Source organism: Siniperca chuatsi, linkage group LG7 (genome assembly GCF_020085105.1).
Source record: "Siniperca chuatsi isolate FFG_IHB_CAS linkage group LG7, ASM2008510v1, whole genome shotgun sequence".
Classification (NCBI taxonomy): Eukaryota; Metazoa; Chordata; class Actinopteri; order Centrarchiformes; family Sinipercidae; genus Siniperca; species Siniperca chuatsi.
This window is the reverse complement of record NC_058048.1, coordinates 7,934,575-7,957,704: the sequence shown is the minus strand read 5'-3', so window position 1 is coordinate 7,957,704 and position 23,130 is coordinate 7,934,575. Positions and strand designations below refer to the sequence as shown.

Here is a 23,130-nt window from a genome sequence, read left to right as displayed (position 1 = left end):
ACACCACTGGAGGCCATTGGAAATACATTAAAAAGATGAGTCGTTAAACTTGCAATTTGGCAAGCTTTGGCCTTATCCATACTTCAATGTCATACTACTATGACATTACATTTGAGAGCAAAGATGATGCAAAAAATCATCAGACTTCTATTAAACATTGAGAGCATTGTTTGAAAAAGGGTGACTTGAATTTAATACAAACCAAATTACAATGCATTACTCCACATTTTCCTCAGAAATTACAGTCAGAATATGCAGGTTTGGAAAGTTTTGGTGGCAAACAGCATTAGATGCAGAGTCCTAACAGCTTACAAGACCCAGTGAACTGACAAAGTAGTCCCAGTAGAGAAACACATCTGTATCTGCCCAGTGATGCTGCTATAAATGGAAATGTAATAGTTAAAGCAATAAACACAAGAGATGGAATCTTACCACAATTCAAATCATCTTTGCTGTTATGCAGAAGAGAAGAACAGATAGATGTAGAGAGAGAAAACAGAAAACTGAGGCAGTGGTGCACATGCTGAGTGACAAGAATGGGGAGTGGCCATTTTAGGTTCTCAGTGTTGCTTTATATTGATGTTGGTTGATGAAAATTCTTCTTTCACTCCTCTGTCTGCAGACAGCAGGAAGAAAAAACCCCCAACAACAACCAACAATGGTGAGCAGGAACAAAGGGACGCTGACCTTCAAAGGGCTCAATTACATGTCACACACACACATACACACTCAAAGTTGGGCATGATTGCCCATACACCGCATTCACACACACAAACAGACACACACACCACAGGAAATGTACATGTATGTGTGTGTGTTGTGTGGATTTTTAAACACACACATGCAGGCACACTCAGAGCGTCCCTGCTGCTCGACACCGTAGGACCGTCTGTCCGTCCAGATAAAGTGGCCTCTGAATCTCAGCTCTGATTTGAGAGGGGGGATTTAATGACAACTATTCTCCCCCCTCTTCCTTCTCCCTCTCCCTTCCCCTCTGTCTCTTTCTCTGTCTTTCTCTTATTTCTCTCATTCATTCACAGTTGCTGTTCCTCTCAGTTTGTGTCCTTGCAATCTATTCATCTTATTCCTGTTATTTTACTATTTTGCTCCATTTTGCCCTCTCTTTCTCATTTACCTCTCTCTCTCTCTCTCCATTCCCACAAAACCAATTTTCATGTGGACACTGCAGGGCCGACCTCTAAAGTAAACATCCCCCTTATTCATCCACTTCTCCTCAGCCTCCTTTTCCTCTTCTTCTTCTTCTTCTGCCCCCCACCCCTCCCACCATCACATCAATGCCAAAAGAGCCCCCTCCCCACCCCATATCCAACTCTCTCTTTCTCCCTCCCTCCTTCCCTCTCCACCTCCAATCTTCTTTTTGGAGGAAAATAAGTAGAAGAGTAATAAAAAAAACAAACAAACATAGTATGTGGCGCAGTCATGAATTTTAATGGCACTGCTCATATTGAGTAAATTGTATATCAGCTGGGATCCAGATATATGGGGAGGTTTAGTAGTGATCTGGTGATGATGATCGGGGGGAGTGTAGACACAAAACAAAGAAATTAATTAAAAGAAAACCTAAAGCTGGATGATGGATGAAGCAAAACAAGAGAGAAGAGAATGGAAAATGAGAGGCAGAGAGGGATGGGAGAGGAGGGTTAAGTGAGGATGCAGAGCAAAAGGAGAAGAGGAAAGTGGTGAAAGATGGACAAAGAGAAGGAGAGGGAAGGAAAATCTTATCTCCTGGTGGAATAATCTTTCATTTATCACGCTGATAGAAAAACAGGGAGAAAGAATGGAGCTGGATAAGGTTCAGAAAAGACAGTTTCATAGTTTTTGTGATAAGTTTCAGCTCACACTTGTGTTCTGGATGCAGCATACATACTATAGTGTCTAGACAGCTTTTTGAGCCAGAATATAGCATTAATTATGCATGCAGGGTTGCTCTCATTTGGGGGAGCCATATTAATATTATTACATATGTGGCAATATACCGAAGGGTGGAGGGTGGTGTAGTCTCCTCCATGACACTCAACAAATTGGGGAAAGCTATAATGGCGCACAGACATTAATTCACGCACACTCACACATTTGAACACACTCACAGAGCCTTGCAAATGCATGTGCACTTGTGCATGTGTACATACACACCAAGCCAAAAGGCTAAGCTTCCTTTTTCATTTCAGCAGAGAAGATTGCATTTTCTGAGGTGTGTGTGTGTGTGTGTGTGTGTGTGTGTTTGTGCGATTGCTGACTGTTTGGGAGGGAGTGATGGGGGATATTAAACGATTCAAATGCTGTCTCTCTTGCTCTCCTCCACTGGAGAGACCTAAGACTGCAGCATGTCCACACACACACACACACACACACACATACAAGGGCAGTCTGTTCTGTCAGACAGGCTAATTTAAAAACACACTAGCAATTAACTGAGAGGCAGCATAGTTTCAGTGTGGACATTGTTGTAGTGCAGCATACACAGATAATGTGGATATGTGTGTTTTGTGTGTTTATCTGCGTTCTATTCTGAACAAATTGCTTGTTTTGAGACTGGGGGGAACAAAGACAGTGGATGAATAGTCTGCACTCCCTTTTCAAATGTCCATAGCTATTTCTCTTGTTTTTGTTTTTTGTTTTTCTTTTTTTGGGGGGGGGGGGTTGTTTGAATAACTGTAGCCATTTTACTGACGATTAGTGACCAAAACACAATCTCCTGCAGGATAAATGCATACCATTGTCCTTAAAAGACAAACAAAACACGCAGACAAAAGACAGCACCGAACAAAGACCACACACTGATGATGAAAACTTGCCCTGGGGGTGAAAATAAATAGCCACAAAGAAACAAAGACGTTGAGCAATTTGGTTAGTGTGGATGCTGCAGGTGACAGGAGGGAAGGCTTGAGGTCTAATTCAAACTTACATTTTTTTTTCCTTGTTGTGCACTGGCATTTATTGCTTTCTTATGGTACCCGCGATACATTTAGCAGAACCTTTGTAGCCATGCACTAAGTGCAGTCTTGGGATGCCTACAACCTGCAGTACTGTTATACATACTGTACGCTACAATTCAATGCCTTTTACTGCACCAGTGATCTTTGGATAATCATGCTCTACTGTTTAGATGCTTGTACAAACCTGTATCCATCCAGGTTTTGCACTAGACCCCTTTACAGCTTCAGGAAGTCTGCCAAAACTCAATAACTCTCATACTTACTTTCTGCAGTTCATCTTATTAAATATAAGCCAAAAGTCCCACAGGGAATGATGTGGTGTGAGGTGAAATCCACACCAATATTTAGTAAATGTCCCTGTGCCCGATTTACATCAGACATTTTTTATGATGGGCATTATAACTTGTCAAACTCAGGTATAAGTAATAACATTTACAGTGGCCACATTCCATAAAATTGTTCCATGTAGTGCCAAGACATGGTTGGTATATGGTGGGTTATTGGAGCACCCAAATGGAATGGAGCCATCATTAAAGGAGGAAGGAAAACTTTGCATATTGTACTCTTCCTTCATAAGGCAAGGGCACTCTATATGCACCTTGTGGGGGCTTTAAACCTAATTGCCAGAGAATGATAGTGGATTCTGCCAAACCCCGGATTGCATTCAATAACAATGTTTTTTTTACATTCAATGCAAATTATTTTCAAATTCTTGCTTTCTACAATAGCTGCACATGGCAACTACAGTATGTTTAAGGTTAGGGAAAGATCGTGGTAACAAATAATAAAAAGACAAACAAATATTCTGTAGGTTTGTCTCCTGCATGAAAGTCAAACATGATACACCCCAATCTCTACACTGTTACTTCTGCCTTGCTTCATAAAGGACACACTACGCCCTGCATTGGAACTGAACGTTGACACTGGACATAAATTGTGAGGTGTGGAATTGGGTGAGGCCTTCAGGATGGGATAAACTGATGGGTACGCTCCCTATGACAGTGCCTACTGTTTGTCCCCATTCATATTAGGGTACAGTGTCAGGTTAATCCTTGTTGTCACTCTCTACAGAAACTCCCATCTGCAACTGTAGCTGCATAAACACATTATTGCAAAACAAAAGAATTACACAGAATTGCATTATGCCATTACGTAATAAAGTTTAAAGTTTTCTCCATTTTCTCTCACTCATTTTTAGACTTTCAGCCAGTTCACCAAAGCCAACGTCAGACTCTTGTTTAACCCAGGTCAAGAAGCCAGGACGGATGATTCATGGTGACCCATTTCGATCGACCGCAGTCACAGTTTTAACCTGCATTCCTGTGTCAGTCTGAAAATGGAATCAATAAGGACTGAAGAACTCAGCTAAACCCAGTACTCCACAGAGAGAAATCTTATCCTTCATCCACACAAGTGCGCACTTTGGATTTGGCTCAGTCAGCACTGTAACTATCTATATTGCTGCAGGAGGAACTCCAGGACGATCAACAGTTCTTGATAATATTCTGATAGGAGTGTTGGAATGACCCTGAAACTGCTAAACCTAAACTCTAGGTTTGTTCGGTGTCTGAGGACCCAGGATCAGCAGGCCCAGCCCACCAAAACACTCCACATGAAGTAAATAATGGAAGATAATGGACAGTTGGACTACAATAAGTAAGTTTAATATTCAGACAGCAGACTCACGCTTGTGGTTGTTCTTGCGCTGGAAGGGTAGTGTGTGTCGCTCCGAGTCTTCTTCCCCCTCCTCATCTGCCAGGTGTGTGTGAGTGTAATGGTAACTCAGTCCGGGGCGGTTCTTATAGCGCTTTCCACAGACTGTAACACACACACACACACACACACACACAAACACACACACACAGTGTAAAAAAGTTGTTTTCTATATGTGTAAGTTAAGAATAAAAGAGAAGGAGAAACAGGAACAAAGAAATAGTTGTAACGCTCACTGTCACAGACGTAAGGCTTGTCTCTATCTTCAATGGCTGGTGGCTCTTGTCTCTTCCTCATGCCCCCAACACCGTAAGCCTGCAGAGACCACACACACACACACGCGCACACACACGCACACACACACTTGTGAGAACTTAGACAGCCACATGCAAAATCACACGTATATAAGATACACACAAAAAGTTTGAACTTTCACACAAGTTCTGTATGCACACACATCCACACTAAAAAGAGCGTAACAGCACGCTTGTGTGTTTAAGGGTCTCCACGCGCACACACACACATGCACACACGTTTGCATTCTAATCATCTGCTCTCACTGTAAAGCTCCACTTCCAGCAGGAGGGGGCTGATGACACCTAGCAGGGGAGCAACAGCTCCAATTAGCAACCCTGGTGTCTGCGTGTGAGTGTGTGTGTGTGTGTGATGACTTTCAGAATACATTGTTAACACTTGATTATCTTCCCATAGGATTCCCAAAACGAGTGGGGGAGAAAACCTCTCTGATCTAATCAAAGTTGTAAAAAAAATTTAAAAATTAAAGGTTGTCCCAGCATGATTTAAATCTCTGGATGCGTTTGCATTTATTCTCCATGAAGCTGTTGGTTTTTCAGATGACATTTCACTACAGACTCAGGAATACTGAGAAAGCGCAAATTGATTCCGGATGTAAAAGTGAAACTTACTATATGAAATACAATAAATCACACCTATCATAACCTCAGACCAGGGATTAGAAAAAAGTGTCATTTCTGTAGATGCAATTAATACAATTTCCCCATGAATACATTGAAATGTAAGCTTTAATTTAATGCTTAATATTCATTTGACATTAGCAACACAGGACTCTTACACAACGCTCATATGGGTTGCGCAAATGCAGCAGATTCCCTTTAAGTCTTGTACACCAGAATAACTTATGGGTTCTCATTTTATAGTGTAATCTAAATCAGAACTCCTAATGCTTTGTGTCTGACAGGCAGGACACTGAAGTTTTGCACCACAGTTTAACTCTGAGCTTGATCTGTGTCATTTTTGCAGACTTTGGCTTCCCTAGTTTCACTCTTCTACACTGACAGCCAAATAATTTATTTCGCAGCTTGTTAGTTTAGTATAAAAGTTAGTTTCAGGAAAATAGAGATGATTTATGAAATGTCATTGATGTCTTACCCGTGCTTTGGTACGGTTCTTGCGCTTCGGGACATCTTCCTCCATCTCGTCCACCTCCAGTTCATGAGGGAAATCCCCGACCAGCAGCTTCTATGAATGAGATACAGAGAGCGAGAGACAGATGGACTGTCAGACTGGTTAGTTAGTTTCCTTTTTACCTTTCCTTTTCTTCTCCTTTTCTTTCCTTTCCCCTCAACCATCTCAGCCTCCACCTGCTTTTGCCCTGTTCTGCAAGGACCAATGGGTAATCATGAAATTGCAAGTCTCCCTGCTGGTTTTGAGAGAGTTCGCATAATCCCTGTGCAGGAAACAACCTTAAGAGCAGAACCATTAACACTAAAATAGCCAAATGTGTCACCATTTCATTGCAATAAACAATTCCATTTACGACTTCCTCAATTAAAGGGGTACGCCACGCAATTTAGTAATACACTTCTATAAATTAGGGGATTCACAAAAAGTACATTTTAAAAAAAGAATCAAGCAGCAAAGATATCCTGATTTTTAGTCCCTAATATGGGTCAAGCTCAAAAAACACTGGATCCTACATTTCCCATAACGCAACTTGATAGTCTCTTTTATGAGACAGTCTACCACTGTTTTCACAGGCTGTGTAGTACTCCTCTTGACGAACAAACTCCATGTGTAAAATCGGTGGACTGCTCCTTTGAGACTAGAGGCTTTTAGCTTTTTTTGTCCTTATTGAAGGAAAACACCAGCTTTATAGTTAGAAGACATTAATCTGATTGTGATTATTGCAAAAAGAATACACATAACACAATCTCTTCTCCTGAGTTATAAACAATCTGTAAGTAAAGTGTGCACAGAGTGTTGAAATAATGCCTGCCTGGGTGAGCCTCGAGTTGGGCTGGAGTCAGGGGAAGCCCTGGATTAGAGGCCCTAAACACTAGTCTAGCTCTCAAAGGGCCACTGTGAGGGCCATTCACTCAACTGCTGATTGATTAGCTGTCCATCTGAATTCTGAATTCGAGAGCAGCTGTCTCTAGCTGGTGAAATACTCCAGCCAGAAGTTTTTGCTCAGAAGTAACTGAGTGCAACATGCTGTGTAAAGGGCAAAGAGGTGGATCGACTTCCCTCAAATGTCCTTCAAATAGTTATTCACAAGGTTGGTCTGTAAAACACGTGAGCCGAATCAATGTAAAACACGAAGGCTGGCTGTAGTGCTATCCCACACAATCACAAGCACGCACACACTCGGTGTCAGGAGGGAGTTGTCAGAGCCGCGGGAGCCTGTGTCACCGCCAAAACACACACTCCGAGAGAGACAAAGGCACAGACAGACAAAGAAACACAAACACAGAGAGTAATACAGACTGATAAAAAGAGATAGACAGCCTGACATAAGAAGAAAACAACAAGGACAAGACACAGAGAAGAACAAAGTACCGAAAGGGGAGAGAGAAAATGAGAGAGGGAAGAAAAAGAAACGAGAGTCTCACCTGACACTCGCTCATTGGCTCTTCTTCCTTGGTTTCTACCTTCTTGTCCAGGGTTTCCCCGGCGAGCAGCGACTCCAGCACAGGACCGTCTGGGATACCCCCCTCTTTCTTTAGAGAAGCCTCGTAGTCTGGAGAATAACGCAATTACAATCAGAAAACAGCGGAGATCTCACAGTCATGATGACATGCTCAGTTGAGCTGACAGAGCCCTGAGGAAACCTGGCTGGTTCATGACGGCACAAGGACTTCAGCTTCTGTAGTGTACAGACGCTGAAGTGATCATCTGCGATTTGTCTCAAATATCACATGATTGTGTACTGCTTGTGGGAAGTGTTGTCTTTACAGACGTTTTCTCTTCATGTAACCGACCTGCTGCAGAATGTCAGTAAATAAGCAAATTATGCAAATTATTGTTAATAACTATGACTATAAATAAAACTTTCTTTCAATCATGATACAAACACAGAGCTCAGTGATGACACAGCGCAGTGAACAGAGTCATGAGCGCCATAAGTGTTAAAGTTATTTCAAAGCTGGAAGAAAGTGGAAGTGGTGATATTTCCTGCTAGATACATCTTGACCCTCACTAACCAGCTGTTGGTCCAGTCATTGCACAATCATGGTGTGCAAACACATGTTGCTCAGATCAGAACTTTATTTTAAATTCCGAAAGTTTTCAAAAACACCAGATATGTCAGGCTGAATTTTGGGGACATGTTTATAAAATAATATAGCTTCAGTAATAGTTGTACAAGCTGATACAGAATATACAGCATATGTAATGCTGTCAGACGATGTGGAGTAAAGATGATTTTTCAAACTTTAAGGCTACATAAGGTGAATTAAAAGGGCAAAATAGCATGTTAAGGGGTTCAAAGTTAATGGCCAGCATCAAATTACATTTGGCAATATGCAGCCGTGGATACCAATTCTGTCAATGGTAAACATTATCAAAATTGCTCCTTAATTACCGATCTTGAACTCAATCGGTACAAGCCGTGGGTCCTCCAGGATGTTTAGCCGTCGCTTCTTGCGCCAGCAGCGAGCGGGATATGTGTACAACTGACCTGGAGCATGACCTGAAACACAGAGGAATGCACAGCTCGGTTATAGGACTTCCTACTATAACACCAAACTTGTTTGTGGTATTATTTCAGGAAATAATAATGTTCCTTAGCTCTTGGTTCACTCTTCTTCTGTTAAACAACTGTTCCACAGCAGTCAAAGTTGAGCTTTTATGGAACTTTATGTGGCGTTCTCTTCTCAACTTACACACAATGTGTCAGACTTGCAACGGCAAAAACACTTGTTCCGACAAAAAACTCTTCTTCTACATTTAACTCTTTCTTCAATTTCTCAACTATGGCAAGCAACCAGGTCACTGTTGCAGAGAATATGTCCCACAAAATTATTGCCCATTTACTGTCTTACACTACCATGATTCATACATTCAGTAGTGTATGAACAAAAATGGATGATTAGATAAATAGTCTGATGTGCTAGAATATTATCATTATGTATGTCTACATCTTTTTCATTTTGTTGTACTAATTTTGTTTTACATCATTAAACTAGACTAAGAGTCTACAGCCCCAGTGGCTCTGCAAGGCTGCATCGGGCTACATGCTAACACATTTAATTGAATGCTAACATTTGCCAATTAGTACTAATTACAACGTAGAGCCAAGGATGATGGGAATGACATTAGTTTTTCGCGAATTTTCAGATATTTTATCACCAAAGTTATTACAGTTTATCCTGAGGGGGAATGTCTGAACCAAATTTCATGGAAACCCATCCAATAGTTGTCGAGATTTTTCACTCTGAACCACAAATGTCAACAAGGAGGTGGCGCTATAGGAAGAGTTCATCCTCTGGGGACTATGAACGTCTGTACAAAATGTTATCTTAATTCATATAAAAGTTGTTGAGCTATTTCAGTCTAGCTGTGGTGTACATGGTTGTCTGTTATGGTACTGTACATGTTTCCAAACCAGAAATGTGTCATTATTAATACGTTTTTAAAAAAAATATAAATTACTCTTTGTTGGTTTTGGAAACTTTTATGGCAATGTTGTTGCTGATGAATAATCAGCTATTAAACAAATACTGAAATTAGCCAAATAGAAATAAACCTTAAATCTTAAACACATACAAAATGTGAAATGTCAATTCAATTTTCAATTGAATTCAATACTATTCTATGCAAATCAAGTTATAACTAAAAACTAACTAACAAACAAACAAACAAAAGACTGGCAGACACCAGGCAAAGCCTACAAACTCAAATTGTTAATACACTCATGCACAAGTACACACACACACACACACATTCTCTCCGGAATAGTTGGTGCCAGCGGCATATCATTGCCTAGAGGGGTGTCTGATTCACTGCCAAAATACACTGATGTTACAGAGAAAGAGAAAGCGATGAGGAAACACCCTTTGGGGAAAGTAAAAAAAAAGTTGATGTATGAAAGGTAGGAGGCCTGGAAAAGAGGAGAAGGAAATGAGGAAGAGGAGAGAGGAAGGAAAGAGAGATAGACACAAGCAGAGCAGAGGAGGAAGGAAGCCACAGGACAAGTGACTGGAGGGAATAATTTGTGTAGCACAACAGCTGGCAAACACGACCCACACAAACAAACAAAGAAGAGTGCTCTGCAGTGCTCCTCATGCTTCCGCCAGCCACTTGCCACTTTATTTTGCCCAGGTATCAAACACACAAACACACACCTCACACACAGAGAGAGACACACCTGGTCCACGGTGGTTCTTCTCCATCCAGATGTAACAGTTGCTCTGGGCCACGCCGGTCTGGGAGTCCAGGAAGGGGAGACGCATGGAGCGCTCGGCGCACAGACGGGCATTGTAGCTGCGACAGTGTTCAATGGCCTCCTTATAGAACTCCTCACCAAGACTGAGAGAAAAAAAGTGGGGAGGAGGAGGGAGAATAAAAAAAGGAGGGTGGTGTGGGGGGGTCAAAGGTGAAGTACAAGGAGGGAATACAGTCCAACATTAGCAGGGAAGCAGGATGCCAAAAGCACAGCATGCTTGTGTGTGTGTGTATGTGTGTGTGTATAGTATGTGTGTGAGTCAAAACAGGAAGGGCTTCAAGTGGAATTTTATGGACAGGTGTAGGGCAAGTTTTTATATGTGTGTGTGTGTGTGTGCGTGTATGCAATCTTCAAGCTGCGCACACTTCTGAGGGTATGTTCATGTGTGTAAGTCAAAAGGGGCAGTGTATGGATAGTCATGGGCAGTTATGGTGTGTGTGTTTGAGCGTGTGTGTGTGTGTGTGTGTGTGTGTGTGTGTGTGTGTAGGCGAGCCATGGAGATGCACAGTCCTATTAACCTGGGTCACAGCAGATGAGCTGGCAACTACACTTTGTTCAAACCACACACACTCACACACATGCAGTATGTAACACATTTTTCCCTGTGAAGACATTGTACGCGCTGTATCTTCTCACCTGTACAAGTATGAGTTTGATTACCATTCAGTGTAATATTCTTCTCTTTGTTTCTCCCTCTTTCACCCCCCCCCCTCCTCCCCCTCCTCCTCTCTCTCCCATCTCTCATCCTCCCTCTTACCTGTTCTTGATGACTGCACCTCCAGATTGCCTGTAGGGAGAAGAAGAAGAAGTAGAAGAAAAAACCAATAGATGTGTGGTGAGTCACTCCTTCACTCCACCCTACTCTCTCCCTCCCTCCCTCTCCACTTCTCATTCTTTTACAGCGTCTTTCCTTCTCTCTCACTTTTTTTCTTTTTTCTGTTTTTCTGTTGCATACTTAACTTTCACATTCTGCCCATCTCTCTACAACACTTCTTTTTTTGTTAATTTTCATCTGCCTTCGCACTTCTCTCTCTTCTCTTTGTCTCTCTCCTGTTAATCACTCCTCTCTAGTGTCTTCCTGCTGAGTGCAGACATCAAGGTCACTCTGCTATACAGACGGTAGATACAGGACACACAAAACTACAGCTACACACTCACACACACACACACACACACACAGAGAGAGAGAGAGAGAGAGAGAGAGAGAGAGAGAGAGAGAGAGCTACAGTGCTAGGCCAACAGCTACCTCCCAAAAACAATGCAGTGCAGCCGCTGGTAAACATTTGTTGGATTTGTTCTGTGCAGCCGCTAAAAGGTGTTACTGATTTATTAATTAATTTTGCAGGAACGCTCAGAGTATTGGGACTTGGCATCAACATTTGGTTGCAACTGCACAATGTACAACAATTCACAATGTATAGTTTTGTAAAAAAGCACCAGAATTGATGCAGCAGAACCAGAGAAATCATCTGTTTTATTCAACACTCCTTCCTTTTCAATACCATAGACTGTATAAAAGAAGTGGACGTAGCCACCATGATGTCACCCATTGGTTTGTGGACTACCGCTATGATGCCTTTAGTTTAGCATTTTGGCTGTCGCCATCTTGTTTTTTTTGGAGCCAGAAGTGACCATATTTGGTCGAGAGGGTGGAGCTGGGGAGGACACGCATTGCTACGCCTCTATCCTGACTGACAGGTCGCCATATGGTAGTGACTTGTAGCCACGCCCTAAAGCATACCCTGCTTTATTGTCTATTTTACTCTAAATGGGACCATAATTTACAAAATGAACATCATGCTGTATTGAAGAAGATTTGAAACTAGTGATTGAGACCATAAACTCATTAGGAAAGTGTTTACTGAGGTAATAAATCAGGTTCATTTTCTCATAGATTTCTATACAATCAGACTTCTTTTTGCAAGCAGTGGAGTCCCCTGCTGGCCATTAGAAAGAATGCAGGATTAAGGCACTTCCACGTTGGCCCGGAGGCTACGTCCACTTCTTTTATACAGTCTATGGTCAAAACCTGGGGCCTACATTAACCAAAATGCAACACGACCACCAACAGTTCAGTCAGTGATTTGGGTGTGTTATGCTAGTAGCGGCTAATGTAGTCTGGAGCAGCTAGCCTCAAGCAGAGATGATGAGGGGGCTACAGAGATCTGGGACAGGCTACAGCTTTTTTACATTTGCAGGAGTACACCTGTAAACACACTTTGATGTGTTAAATAAGTAGAGTTCCCCTTTAAATAGGCTACACCTATCCCCTGATGAAGGCCACAAGCCAAAACGCATCTGACAGTGAACTTGCTAAAACTGTTCTGCTGGAGTTTTAATCCTTTAAAAACAGGCTACATCTAAAAGAATCTGGCAAACAATGACAGAAAAGTATATGGTGTGTATCAAAACAAAGTAAAAGACTTTTTTAGCAGCTTATGCATTATTTGCCAACTTTGGTAAAGATTGGATACAATCTGTTGTTTTGCAAAAATTCAAAATTGCAAACTTATGCTGATGGATTTGGCTTGATCCAAGGAATCCAGGAGGAAAATGATCACACATTAGCACTATCTGCACCAAAATCTAATCAGTGCTTCGTGGCCCAAGGCCTAAATTTCTGCCAAATTTTACTGAAATCTGTAAAATGGTTTTTGAGATATCTGCTAATTAACAGACAAAAAGCAAACAAACTTCACGGGACTAAAAGCCAAAAGCCTCTTTGGCTGAGGTACCAATCTGACAACACACTACAACACACTGTAAAGGCACAAACAGAGCAGATAATCATCTTTGTGCAGAATAAAAGCAAAATTAAGTTTGAAAAGATGTGAATTTTTGACAAGACACTCAAACAAAAAGAGGATGTACAGTTTAATGTCCTTAAACTGGATTAAAGCTGATTTTTTCTAATGAAGAAAGATGTCAAGCAGAATCAACTGTCCTGGTAGGAAATAAGGACAAACTCAGCTCTACGGAAAGGCTCGGACATGCTTTCATCAGACCCGGCAGATGCTGGTGAGGTCTGACAGCTTGTGCGTGGCATCTTCAAAACCTCCTAAACCAGTTCTGCAACCTCGCGGGCCATCGCTGGATGTGTGACATTTAAAGGATGTGATCAGGGCATCAATATGTGGGGCATGCTGTGCTCATGTCCGTTAATGTGTCGTTGGGAATGAGCAGCTTGCCTTCTGCTGAAGAGAAGCACAGCCATCGGCTGTGTGTATGACCATTAGAGTATTAGAGTATTTCATGGCCACGTTGGAGGTGCGTCACCAGAACTTTTCCTCACCTCGTTTCACTTTGCTTTAGTGCTGTGCCGGTGTTGTTTGCAATAAACAAATGACGAATACAGCAGGAGGCTTGTCCAAAAAATAGCAGGTTACATTCACACAGCTAGTCAAGTATCGCTCACCCATTATAAGGCCCTGCGGAAAAAAGTGACACCTTAATGCTTGAATTAAATCAGAGTTTGTACCAGCAGAAATCTGGTCAAAACAGAAAGGTAACCATTCCTTTAGACACGAATATACCTACTGTTTGCATATAAACAGTCATGAAGAGGGAAAATAAACACACACTGAGGGGTGCTCAAACAGTCTCATACATTCAATAAACACAGTTCCAGAAAGCCTTACATGCTGCTTTTCTAAATATTAAGAGGAACAAGGTGAATAAAATAGTTGGTCTTCAAGGCTGCACTAGTGACCAAACTGAAATACCAGAGAGAAAGAGACTGAGTGGGAAAAAAAGAAAACATTCAAAATGTAAAACAGCTCACCCCTGAGCGCCTCATCCACCTCCTCCCTCAGCACCCCCCTCACTTCAAACCAGTTCCTTTCCATCCCTCCATCACCTCCATCCCTCTCTCCTCCGCTGCCTTCAGAGGCACTGGAATAAGTCGGTCCCCCCTCAATAATAAGTTGACAGCTGTAGAAAATGGCTTCTTTCAATTTAGGTGCTCCCAATCTCATTATATTGTGATAGGAGAGCTGCATGACTGTTTGCCTGTTTGGAGGCTCGTACATGAGACGAGCTGAGGCACTCGAAGTGGATGCTGAGAGGGAGATGCACAAAGAGAAAGTTCGGAGAAGACACTTGAAGAAAGAAAGGAAGAGGGATCGAGACGGACAGAGGAGAGAAAAACAGTAAGAAGTGACATCCGCAGAGGGAGAGGCAGAAATACAGAAAGACAGGGAGTGAAGGGGTGAGGAGAGAAAGGGAGTGAAAGTAAGACAGAGAGGATGGACAAAGAGAGAAGAGAACTCTGCAGTAACAGAGCAGGATGACCTGTGAAAAGTAGTGGCTCACTGATAACACTTCATCTTTCAGCTCTCTGTTGTTTAAAAGAGGGCTGCAGACACATTTTTCTAGACCATGAGACCCCTAATTCTGCTGCAAATAGCCATCAGAGAATATCAGATTCTCATGATAAATTCGTATAATCTCTATAATCTTCAGATCTTAGATTTGATTCAAAAACCACAATGAGGGGGTGGCAACAGTGGAAAGAGTGTGATCAGTAAACAGTCCTTAAAATGCTATCTCTCATTGTGCTGGCCATTTTGCTAAGTAAAATAGTAAACCTGAATAGCAAAGAAATAAAGCTATTCTTAATTCAGCACCCTGTTGCTCCCTCAAGGACCTGCATGTGGAACACAGAGAGCGCTTTTTAAAAAAATACTCACGATAAAATAAATATAAAGAATATGAAGTTGACTTTTACACAGGTGGGTGACAGGGTGGCTTTGATATTTGAAGCTACTGCTGACTTCATCAATAGCCAACATATAGCATTAGCTAAATGCTGGTAAATTGTACACGTGCCAGCATGGCACAGACTTAAAGGTATAGTTCAACATAGTGGGAAATTCACATATTTGCTGAGAGTTAGATGAGAAGATTGATACCACTCTCGGGAATGTACGGTAAATATAAAGCTACTGCCAGGTTAGTTTAGCTAAGCACAAAGACTCAAAATGAGGTGAAACAGCTCCCGTCAGAAAAACAGAGAGCCAGACTAGCTGTTTCCCCTTGCTTCCAGTCTTTGTGCTAAGCTAAGCCAAGCTAACAGTGTCCTGGCTGTAGCTTCATATTTACCACACAGATATCAGAGTGGTATGAATCTTCTTACCTGACTCTAAGCAAGAAAGCAAATAAGGGTTTTTCCCAAAACTATTTCTTTAACATAGACAAGGAAGACAAATTCAGCTACTACATACATGTTAACACAGAGGATTTTCCTCCATGTAGAGGGGAAACGCTCACGGCTGCACCACTCTGGCCTATGGCCACTCTGGTGCTGAAAACACAGACCAGGGAGAGGCCAAACAAACTGCCCATCATCGAACCACACAGCTGATGAAGGAAAGCCAAAAGCTGATTCTGCACCAACACAGCATGAAAACCAATTTTACAGTTCCAATCATTTTCATTTTTGTAATATTTTCAACATTTATTTCTATTTCAGGTTTATTTCAGCTATATTTTACACTAATGGATGCACACAGACTCACAAGCGCAGAGAGAAACACTAGCAGCTTTAGGAATGAACTGGTGTAGTGCCAACAAACTGGAGCTGACTACCCAAAATGTCCAGGCAGTCATGACGGAAATGACAATCACACAGGCCTGCACTGTGTAAGGACACAAAAACAACACAAAGGACACCTGTACACACGCATGCATGTGCACACACAGCAACATATGCAACCAAATGCATGCACATGAACATGAAGCATTAAGGCATAGCAAAACGGACATACACTAATATACATGCACATACACAAGAACATAATAGAGAGGTACATGCATGCTCACACAATATAGACAATATTATGAATTTCTAACCACAGATATACACACACCAAATCAAGATTAGACGAAGTAACGGAATGAGAGTGCCATGTAGTGTGTGTGTGTGTGTGTGTGTGTGTGTGTGAATCCTAAGCCCCACATTGAGCTGTCTGCCTCAGCATGCACTAAGCAAACAGCAGGGAGGGAGAGGCTTCCATGAAAACACTGAAGAAACTGGTAACACTGGGAGCACACACACACACACACACAAACACATTCATGCTCCTGACAGGCAGGAGACATACAGCCTTCCTAAAAAGCACAGCCACCCCACCAGGCCCACCCAGGGTAAGCTATTGTCTGAATCTCTGGGTGATCCCTCAAGTCCCATCCAGCAAAAGCAGTCCACTTCAGCACATACTGAGTCTCAGTCCAGTGTTGCACCCACACACACACACACACACACACACACTGCCGGCAGCATTCTCTTGTTACTGTGCAATTAACCACACCAATTAGCTGGTTCCCCAACCGATAGAGAAACAGAGGGCTCCCCCTAGAGGTGAAATCACATCATTGGAAAAGCCATTGAGAAATATGAGGAAATCATAAAAATGTGTCCACAATTACAAGAAACGTCAACGCCAACAAAGGATTTCATTTTAATGGTGGTTTCCAACTGGGTGAAATGAGGTAACTAAACTGTAAGGAAATGAAGTAGTCCACATGTAAATGGCTTCATGAGGGCTGAGGGCAGATTGGATGGGAGTGATTTGCACTTTAGATTTGCTAGCAAATGCTGCCAAGACTATGGCTGTTAGCGCTGTGTGTATGGGTTAGTTTTAAGCCTGTAAAAATACTCGAGCCTACATACTCAAGTCTGTACACCTGGTCCACACACCTGTCTCATCCACCATTGTCCATCTGTGCAGTTACTCACACAGACACACACATATATACACACACACACATTGGTGTTGCCTGGCCTAAGGAGCTTTGTGTGCGTGTGTGTGTGTGTGTGTGTGTGTGTGTGTGCGCACAGTGGAGAACTAATATCAGGCGGCCTACTACTGTACTGTTCGTCCCCTCCCCCTAACCCAGCCCTTCCATGGCTGAACTCAACAGATTAAACTATGCAATATCACCCTTACCAATTCACCCCTCCTCCTCCCTCTCCCCCCATCCTCACCACACTCAATTCAATTTCTTCTCTCTCTCTCTTGCTCGGTGAAATGATTTGTCTTTTTCTCTCTTCTCCCAATCTGTGTGTACGTGCATGTGTGTGTGAAGACATTTTCATGTTCGTCTGAAGATTGCTAGGCCGTATTTATGTATATATACATATATACACATATATATGTTATATATACATATATATGCTAGAGTACTAAAATGTATGGGGTAAGGCTGCACATGCACACATGCACATGCACATACACTGATGCAGCAGCAAGAAGAGATGTTGTCTGGAAAATATAGTTCTACAATATAAGGGGGAAACCTTAAGACACACATATTGGATTACACACACACTAATGCAGTCCAGCTCCTATGTGAGTTAAGGAAAACAGGTACAGACATACCTTTGTGTTTGTGTGTGTAGTGACAGAGTCCATGTCAGTCACAAAGACAAAGAGGCCACACACTTGGTTTGACAGTGACAGACAGACAGATGGACAGACAGGAGTGTGTGTGTCTGTGTGTGTGTGCGTGTGTGTGGTAGTGTATGTGCAGGAGCGGACGTCTGCCACACTACCAGCTGGAAAACGTCAGTTTCCTCGAGTTGCTGTCACAGCACTGCATCTGCGCATGTGTGTATGTGTGTGTGTGTGTGTGTGTGTGTGTGTGTGTGTGTGTGTGTGTGGGGGGGGGTCTGCAACTGACTGCTTGCATATTTGAACATGATGAGAGATCTGACAGACAGAAAGGCAGAGTGAGGAAGGTAGACAGAGGCAGAGCCATGCAACAGATCATGTCATTTCAGTCAGAGCTTTGTGATACCTGCTATGTATGATTTTAATGAAGAGTTGCGTTTAATTTCCTGTGTGTGTCTCCCTCGTTGTCCACTGGGTGTGGTTATCTTGGAGTCACTATAAAACTGTGAATCATGGGCCTCTCTGTGTATGTATGTGTGCATGCTTCCTGATTGTGGGTTTGCATGTTTGCGTCTTTTTGTCTACATATGCATGCACACTCACATTACTGCAAACCTATTTATGCATGCTGACTATTTGTATTTGTGTGTGCGTGTATTCCAGGTCTATGTGTGTGGGTGTATATAGCCCGTAGCTAGCTGCAGTGTGTATTGAGGGCAGTACATCAGGGTAAGGCAATCTGCCTCTGAACAGCTCCTTCAGGTGAGATTTATCACCACTGCACTTGGCCTCTTATTATGGCAATGGATTCCCAACCTCTGTATCTGGGTGTGCACGTGTGAGTGCATGTGTGAGTGCGTGTGAGTGTGTGTGTTTTCTTAGACCCCCCCCCAGTCTCAATCCTTATTAAAGTGCTGCAAAGGGAAGCAGCCATTGGTTTGTGTTGACTCCACCCTCGACAACTCCTGATAGGGATCCACTGGACACGCACAGACACTGGGAATAATGTAAATGGGGAATGACAAGAGAGAAGAAACAATGCTGAGGAGAGAGGGGAAGAGAAGAGGTCTTTTCCTCTCCTCTTCTCTTTTGGGTTTAGGTTGATAAATTCTCTCCTTCTCCCACCACACCTTTTTGCATTTGGACAACCAAACAAAACTACAAATTCCAAATTTCCTGGCTGGAAGTCACGCAAGGTCCCAAAGCAGTGGAGCTGACTGACAGTCAGTTAGGTAGCACTGGAGAAATAGGTCATAGAGCTAAAAATACTTATCTATGTCTCTCTCTTTCTCTCAGTCTCTCTCTATCCTGTCTTCTAAAAAAAAGACAAAGTAAAACAGATAGAAAGTCTAAATAAGGGGATGATGAAAGGAATAACTCTAAAAAAGAAATACCCTTAAAAACATCAGACCCCAGGCTTACTCCCATACGAATAAAGAAAAAAACAAGTGCAAGAAAGAGAATGAGAGAGTGCAACTGTGTGTGTTTCCCATTGTGTGTGTGTCCATCCACACGGGTGATACCGCACAAATGAGCGAGTGAGGGAATGAAAGGGAGAGACTGAAAGAGGCAGAAAGATCTAGAAATGGATGCTCAGGCTGTGGTTTCAACTATCACGTGGGGCTGTTTGCACACAGAGCTGGTTATTACATGGAACTCATTTAGCTCGGCTCAGTCAGGCAAGGTAGAAATGATATTATATAGGCCCTGCCACAACCGCTGCCAATACCACAGCACACTATTATCTACATCTCCCCCTCTAACAAGCACAAAGAAGTAATATCGCTGAAATATACGCCACATCAACTTCCATTTTGATAATTTTGGACACCTGCGTCTTTAAAGTCAAATTCCTACTGTTAATTTAATTGCATTTTGTTCATAAAATATATACATTTTTAAGGATTTTATCATCTACTTCATAAGGAGATCAGAAATATCAGAATGAATGCAACCATTTGAGGGTAGGATCTTAATATCTTCTTTGTAGCCAACATAACACTCTGTGATGCCACAAATGGAAAGATACTATAATTTCGTATGAACAGTGGACTATAAACACTTTCTGCCAGTAGATAGTCCAAACCTACAGTAAGTCCCTCTAAAGGAACTAAGGAAGCTATCCAACAAGATTTGAAGGGATCTGACAAAATGCACAGAGAATTTCCTTCAGTACTTTTTGCTGAATATTAAAGTGGTGACATGCCTTGATTCACAACATAAAGAACCTTGGTGGAGGGCGGGGGGTTGGGGGTTGAGGGTAAGCATCTTGGAGGGCTCAGATGGTTTGAGGCCGAAAAGAAGGAAAATGGAATAGAGAGAGCGAGCGATACAGAGAGGAAATGGCTGAACAAAAGGGAGATGGCGAAACGAGTGATGGATGGAGAAAGTGATGAAGAAGGAGGCAGGGAACGTGGGAGACGGGACAGCAGGGGTGATAGGAGGACAGAGAGGAAATAAGAAGGTGGGAGATGGAGAGGGAAGCAGAGGAGAAGGAGAAAAAGAGAGAGATTAAAAAAGTCTCTAATCCAGCAGAGAGATAGACGAAGAGAGGGCTGGTAGGGAAATGCCCAGTAGATTGGAGCTAGCTGCTCTCCTCCACTGATTTGTCTTTGCACACAAATGAGCCCTCCACTGTACTTCTGCACACACACATCAACTGTCTATCACACTGCATCTGCAAGTCCCACTCACACTTGGCTGGGCGATGGGCAACAATTGTAAATGCTTCCCACAGAATTTACATACACTAAATTAATTCTAATTTATTGCTGAGATTTAACAAAGTTTAAGGACATTTAGGGAAACAACAGGAATTGTCTCCGGCGCACAGCCAGCCACCCTATTAGGGCCAACATTGAACAAAGTTTTGCTAGTTGTTTGGCCCATTTTACTGGATAGGCCTCTAATTTGTAAGCCTCTAATAGTAAGTTTGTTTGTAGACATGCTAATTACCAGGGCAAACGCAGTGTGGTAACTGGAACGCAGTTAAACCCATACTGCGTAACGATGGCATTTATACAGTTGGTGAGATGTTAAAGGCAGCGTTGATTGCTGTGGCCTTGTGTAATAAATACATTCAGCTTTATTTCTGCACGTAGAGTCAGATGCTGTAGTGAAACAGTGTGCCAGCATCCCTGCAGGATCTGAATCTGGTGTCGACTTTGTTGCTTTGTTCTATGTCTTTTTTTCCCCTCTTTTGTCTAACTTTAAGCACTTAAAATCAATGTAAGACCACCATTGTAAACTGGGCACTAGTTCATTAATCACTGGCCCTGAGCCTGTTTTTTAACCATTTAATTTCTACTCCTTGTACTCTTTCCCTATCCTATTTTCTTCCTGCTACCACAACCTTGTCTCCCTCTGTGTCCTGGTACCACATTGGTATATATATTCCATGCAAATCTGTCAATTTAATCCCCTTGACATGGTGTCAGTGAGGGCCTCTGGGAGCAATCTGTCCACACTTTGGCTCTGCTTGGATTAGCATCCCATAGTGGAGGAAGAGGAGGAGAGGGGAGGAGAGGAAGCTCTGAGCTCAAAGGTCCCACATTAGAGCCTCCATGCAGTCCACCTGTCCATTCCTGTCCCATTGTCACATAACATTACTGGATACCAGTTTATTAGAGCATAATTAAACCTTGAAATTATTCATCTTTACATCTTTATGTAACTATTACTGAGGTGTGTGCTGCATTTGGTCAAAACACTAAAATAGCATCACAGTCAATCAGGGCTGCACACAGTTGCCCAATCAGTAGCCTACCAGTCCAGCTTCCTCTTTCCTGTGAAGTGCTCTTCAAAGCAGGCACGTACAGGGCAGTCGTTCGTGGAATTGCACGAAATGTCGCCTGTGTCTGCATCTCAGAGAGGCTGACAGACAGACAGGCAGACAGTCTATATCCCATATCCCTGCTCAGGTGCAGCATCCGATGTGCGTCCCCCCTTTTGCACGCAGGTCTATGACTTTTCTTTGTTTCAAACTGCCTAAGCTGGACCTTTTGTGTGCTCAAACACTCCTCGGTCGTATGTTTATATTGGAGCTATTGTGAGGTGTGTGTGTGTGTGTGTGGGGGGGGGTACCCCGCTGACAGACGCACATCAGCCACCTTTTTGGCCGGGAGCCCAGGCGGGCAGCAGGCGTCTGCATTCCGCTGAAACCAGTCTCAGAAAAACAAAAAAGACCCCCAAAAAACCTGCACAAAGGCGATCATTACAGGAGAAACTTAACGGGAAATCCACCCGTTTAAAGACCCATTAGTGGGAATAAATGTCCGTTAAGACGCGCGTTGAGTGTAAAACGCAAGATTGCAATTTAGATTTTATTATAGGCTCTGAAAATAAAAGCAAGTCTCGGAGTTGAAGCCGTACACCAGCGTATTTACCTCAGCCTATATATTTCCGAGAGGTCCGGCAGTAAAGGTAACGCTGCAGCCTAAAACCCGAGCAGTGTGCTTCATTCTGCCTACCTGTTTACCCCCCGTCTGTCCACACAGGTACTGTAAAGCCATCTAAGCTCCCTGCCACTCCAGCCTGGCTTTGACCGTGATCTTGGCTGGCTACACTGGCAAGGGACATACCGGGTCACCCAAATCTACCCTCAGCATTCCTCCATATCCCTGCACACACGCTGCTGTTGGCTCGGGAAATGATTATATGAATTGCATCCGAGCGCACAATAATCCCCTCATGCCAAAAACCAGAAACCCCCCGTCAGCTTCAAATAGAACTTTTCTTTAGGGCTGATTCGCATCCGCTGACATTATCTCTATCTATCTCTGCTGTATGCATTCCATGTATAGACGCGTTGGTAATCATGCTGAGAAATATTTGGGAATTTAAGGGTCTTAAATTGCACTGACAGCATGCACAAATACAAAAAGCGCAAACGCTAAGGAAATATGTTGTACTTACGATTTGAGGGGGTTCTGTACCGCTGTGGCCATTTTGATATAGTATGATAGAATGCAACACTGCAGAGCCCAGTATTGTACATGTAATGTAGCAGCTATTTCAATTTCATTCATTCTCTGGGGCTGCGGCTGGAGCGAGCAGCCAATGGGAGGCGGGAGCGCTCTGTGACAGCTTTGGGGAAGTGTAGTTTTTTACGCATGTCAACATGAGACATGCCGAGGAGGAGCGCACTACAAATACCAGCGCGGATAGCGGTTCAAGTGGACCACAGTCCCGCCTCGGACTTGTAAGGGTAAAGCCATCCCCCAGTTCCGAATTTTTTTTTTTTTTTTTAAAACGTCTACAGTTATGTCAAGGTTGGGTTGCAGGGCTGTCTGTCAGTCTGAGAATGCCAGTTTCTTATGCACTGTCGCCTTGTCTGGATGGTGATGATGAGTGTGAATCTGCACTG

At 42.8% G+C, this 23,130-nt stretch overlaps 1 protein-coding gene across 1 annotated transcript in view; it reads right to left on the bottom strand.

Moving 5' to 3' along the window:
* dpf1 (D4, zinc and double PHD fingers family 1) overlaps positions 1–22,901 on the bottom strand; it is a 40,682-nt gene extending 17,781 nt beyond the window's left edge. Inside the window, 9 exon segments of the mRNA XM_044201325.1 lie at positions 4,644–4,775; positions 4,907–4,985; positions 6,081–6,170; positions 7,541–7,668; positions 8,512–8,619; positions 10,297–10,457; positions 11,132–11,161; positions 22,680–22,870; positions 22,872–22,901. Coding sequence (XP_044057260.1) covers positions 4,644–4,775; positions 4,907–4,985; positions 6,081–6,170; positions 7,541–7,668; positions 8,512–8,619; positions 10,297–10,457; positions 11,132–11,161; positions 22,680–22,870; positions 22,872–22,886 — 934 coding nt within the window. The 5' untranslated portion in view covers positions 22,887–22,901.
* Between the last annotated feature and the right edge of the window lie 229 nt (positions 22,902–23,130).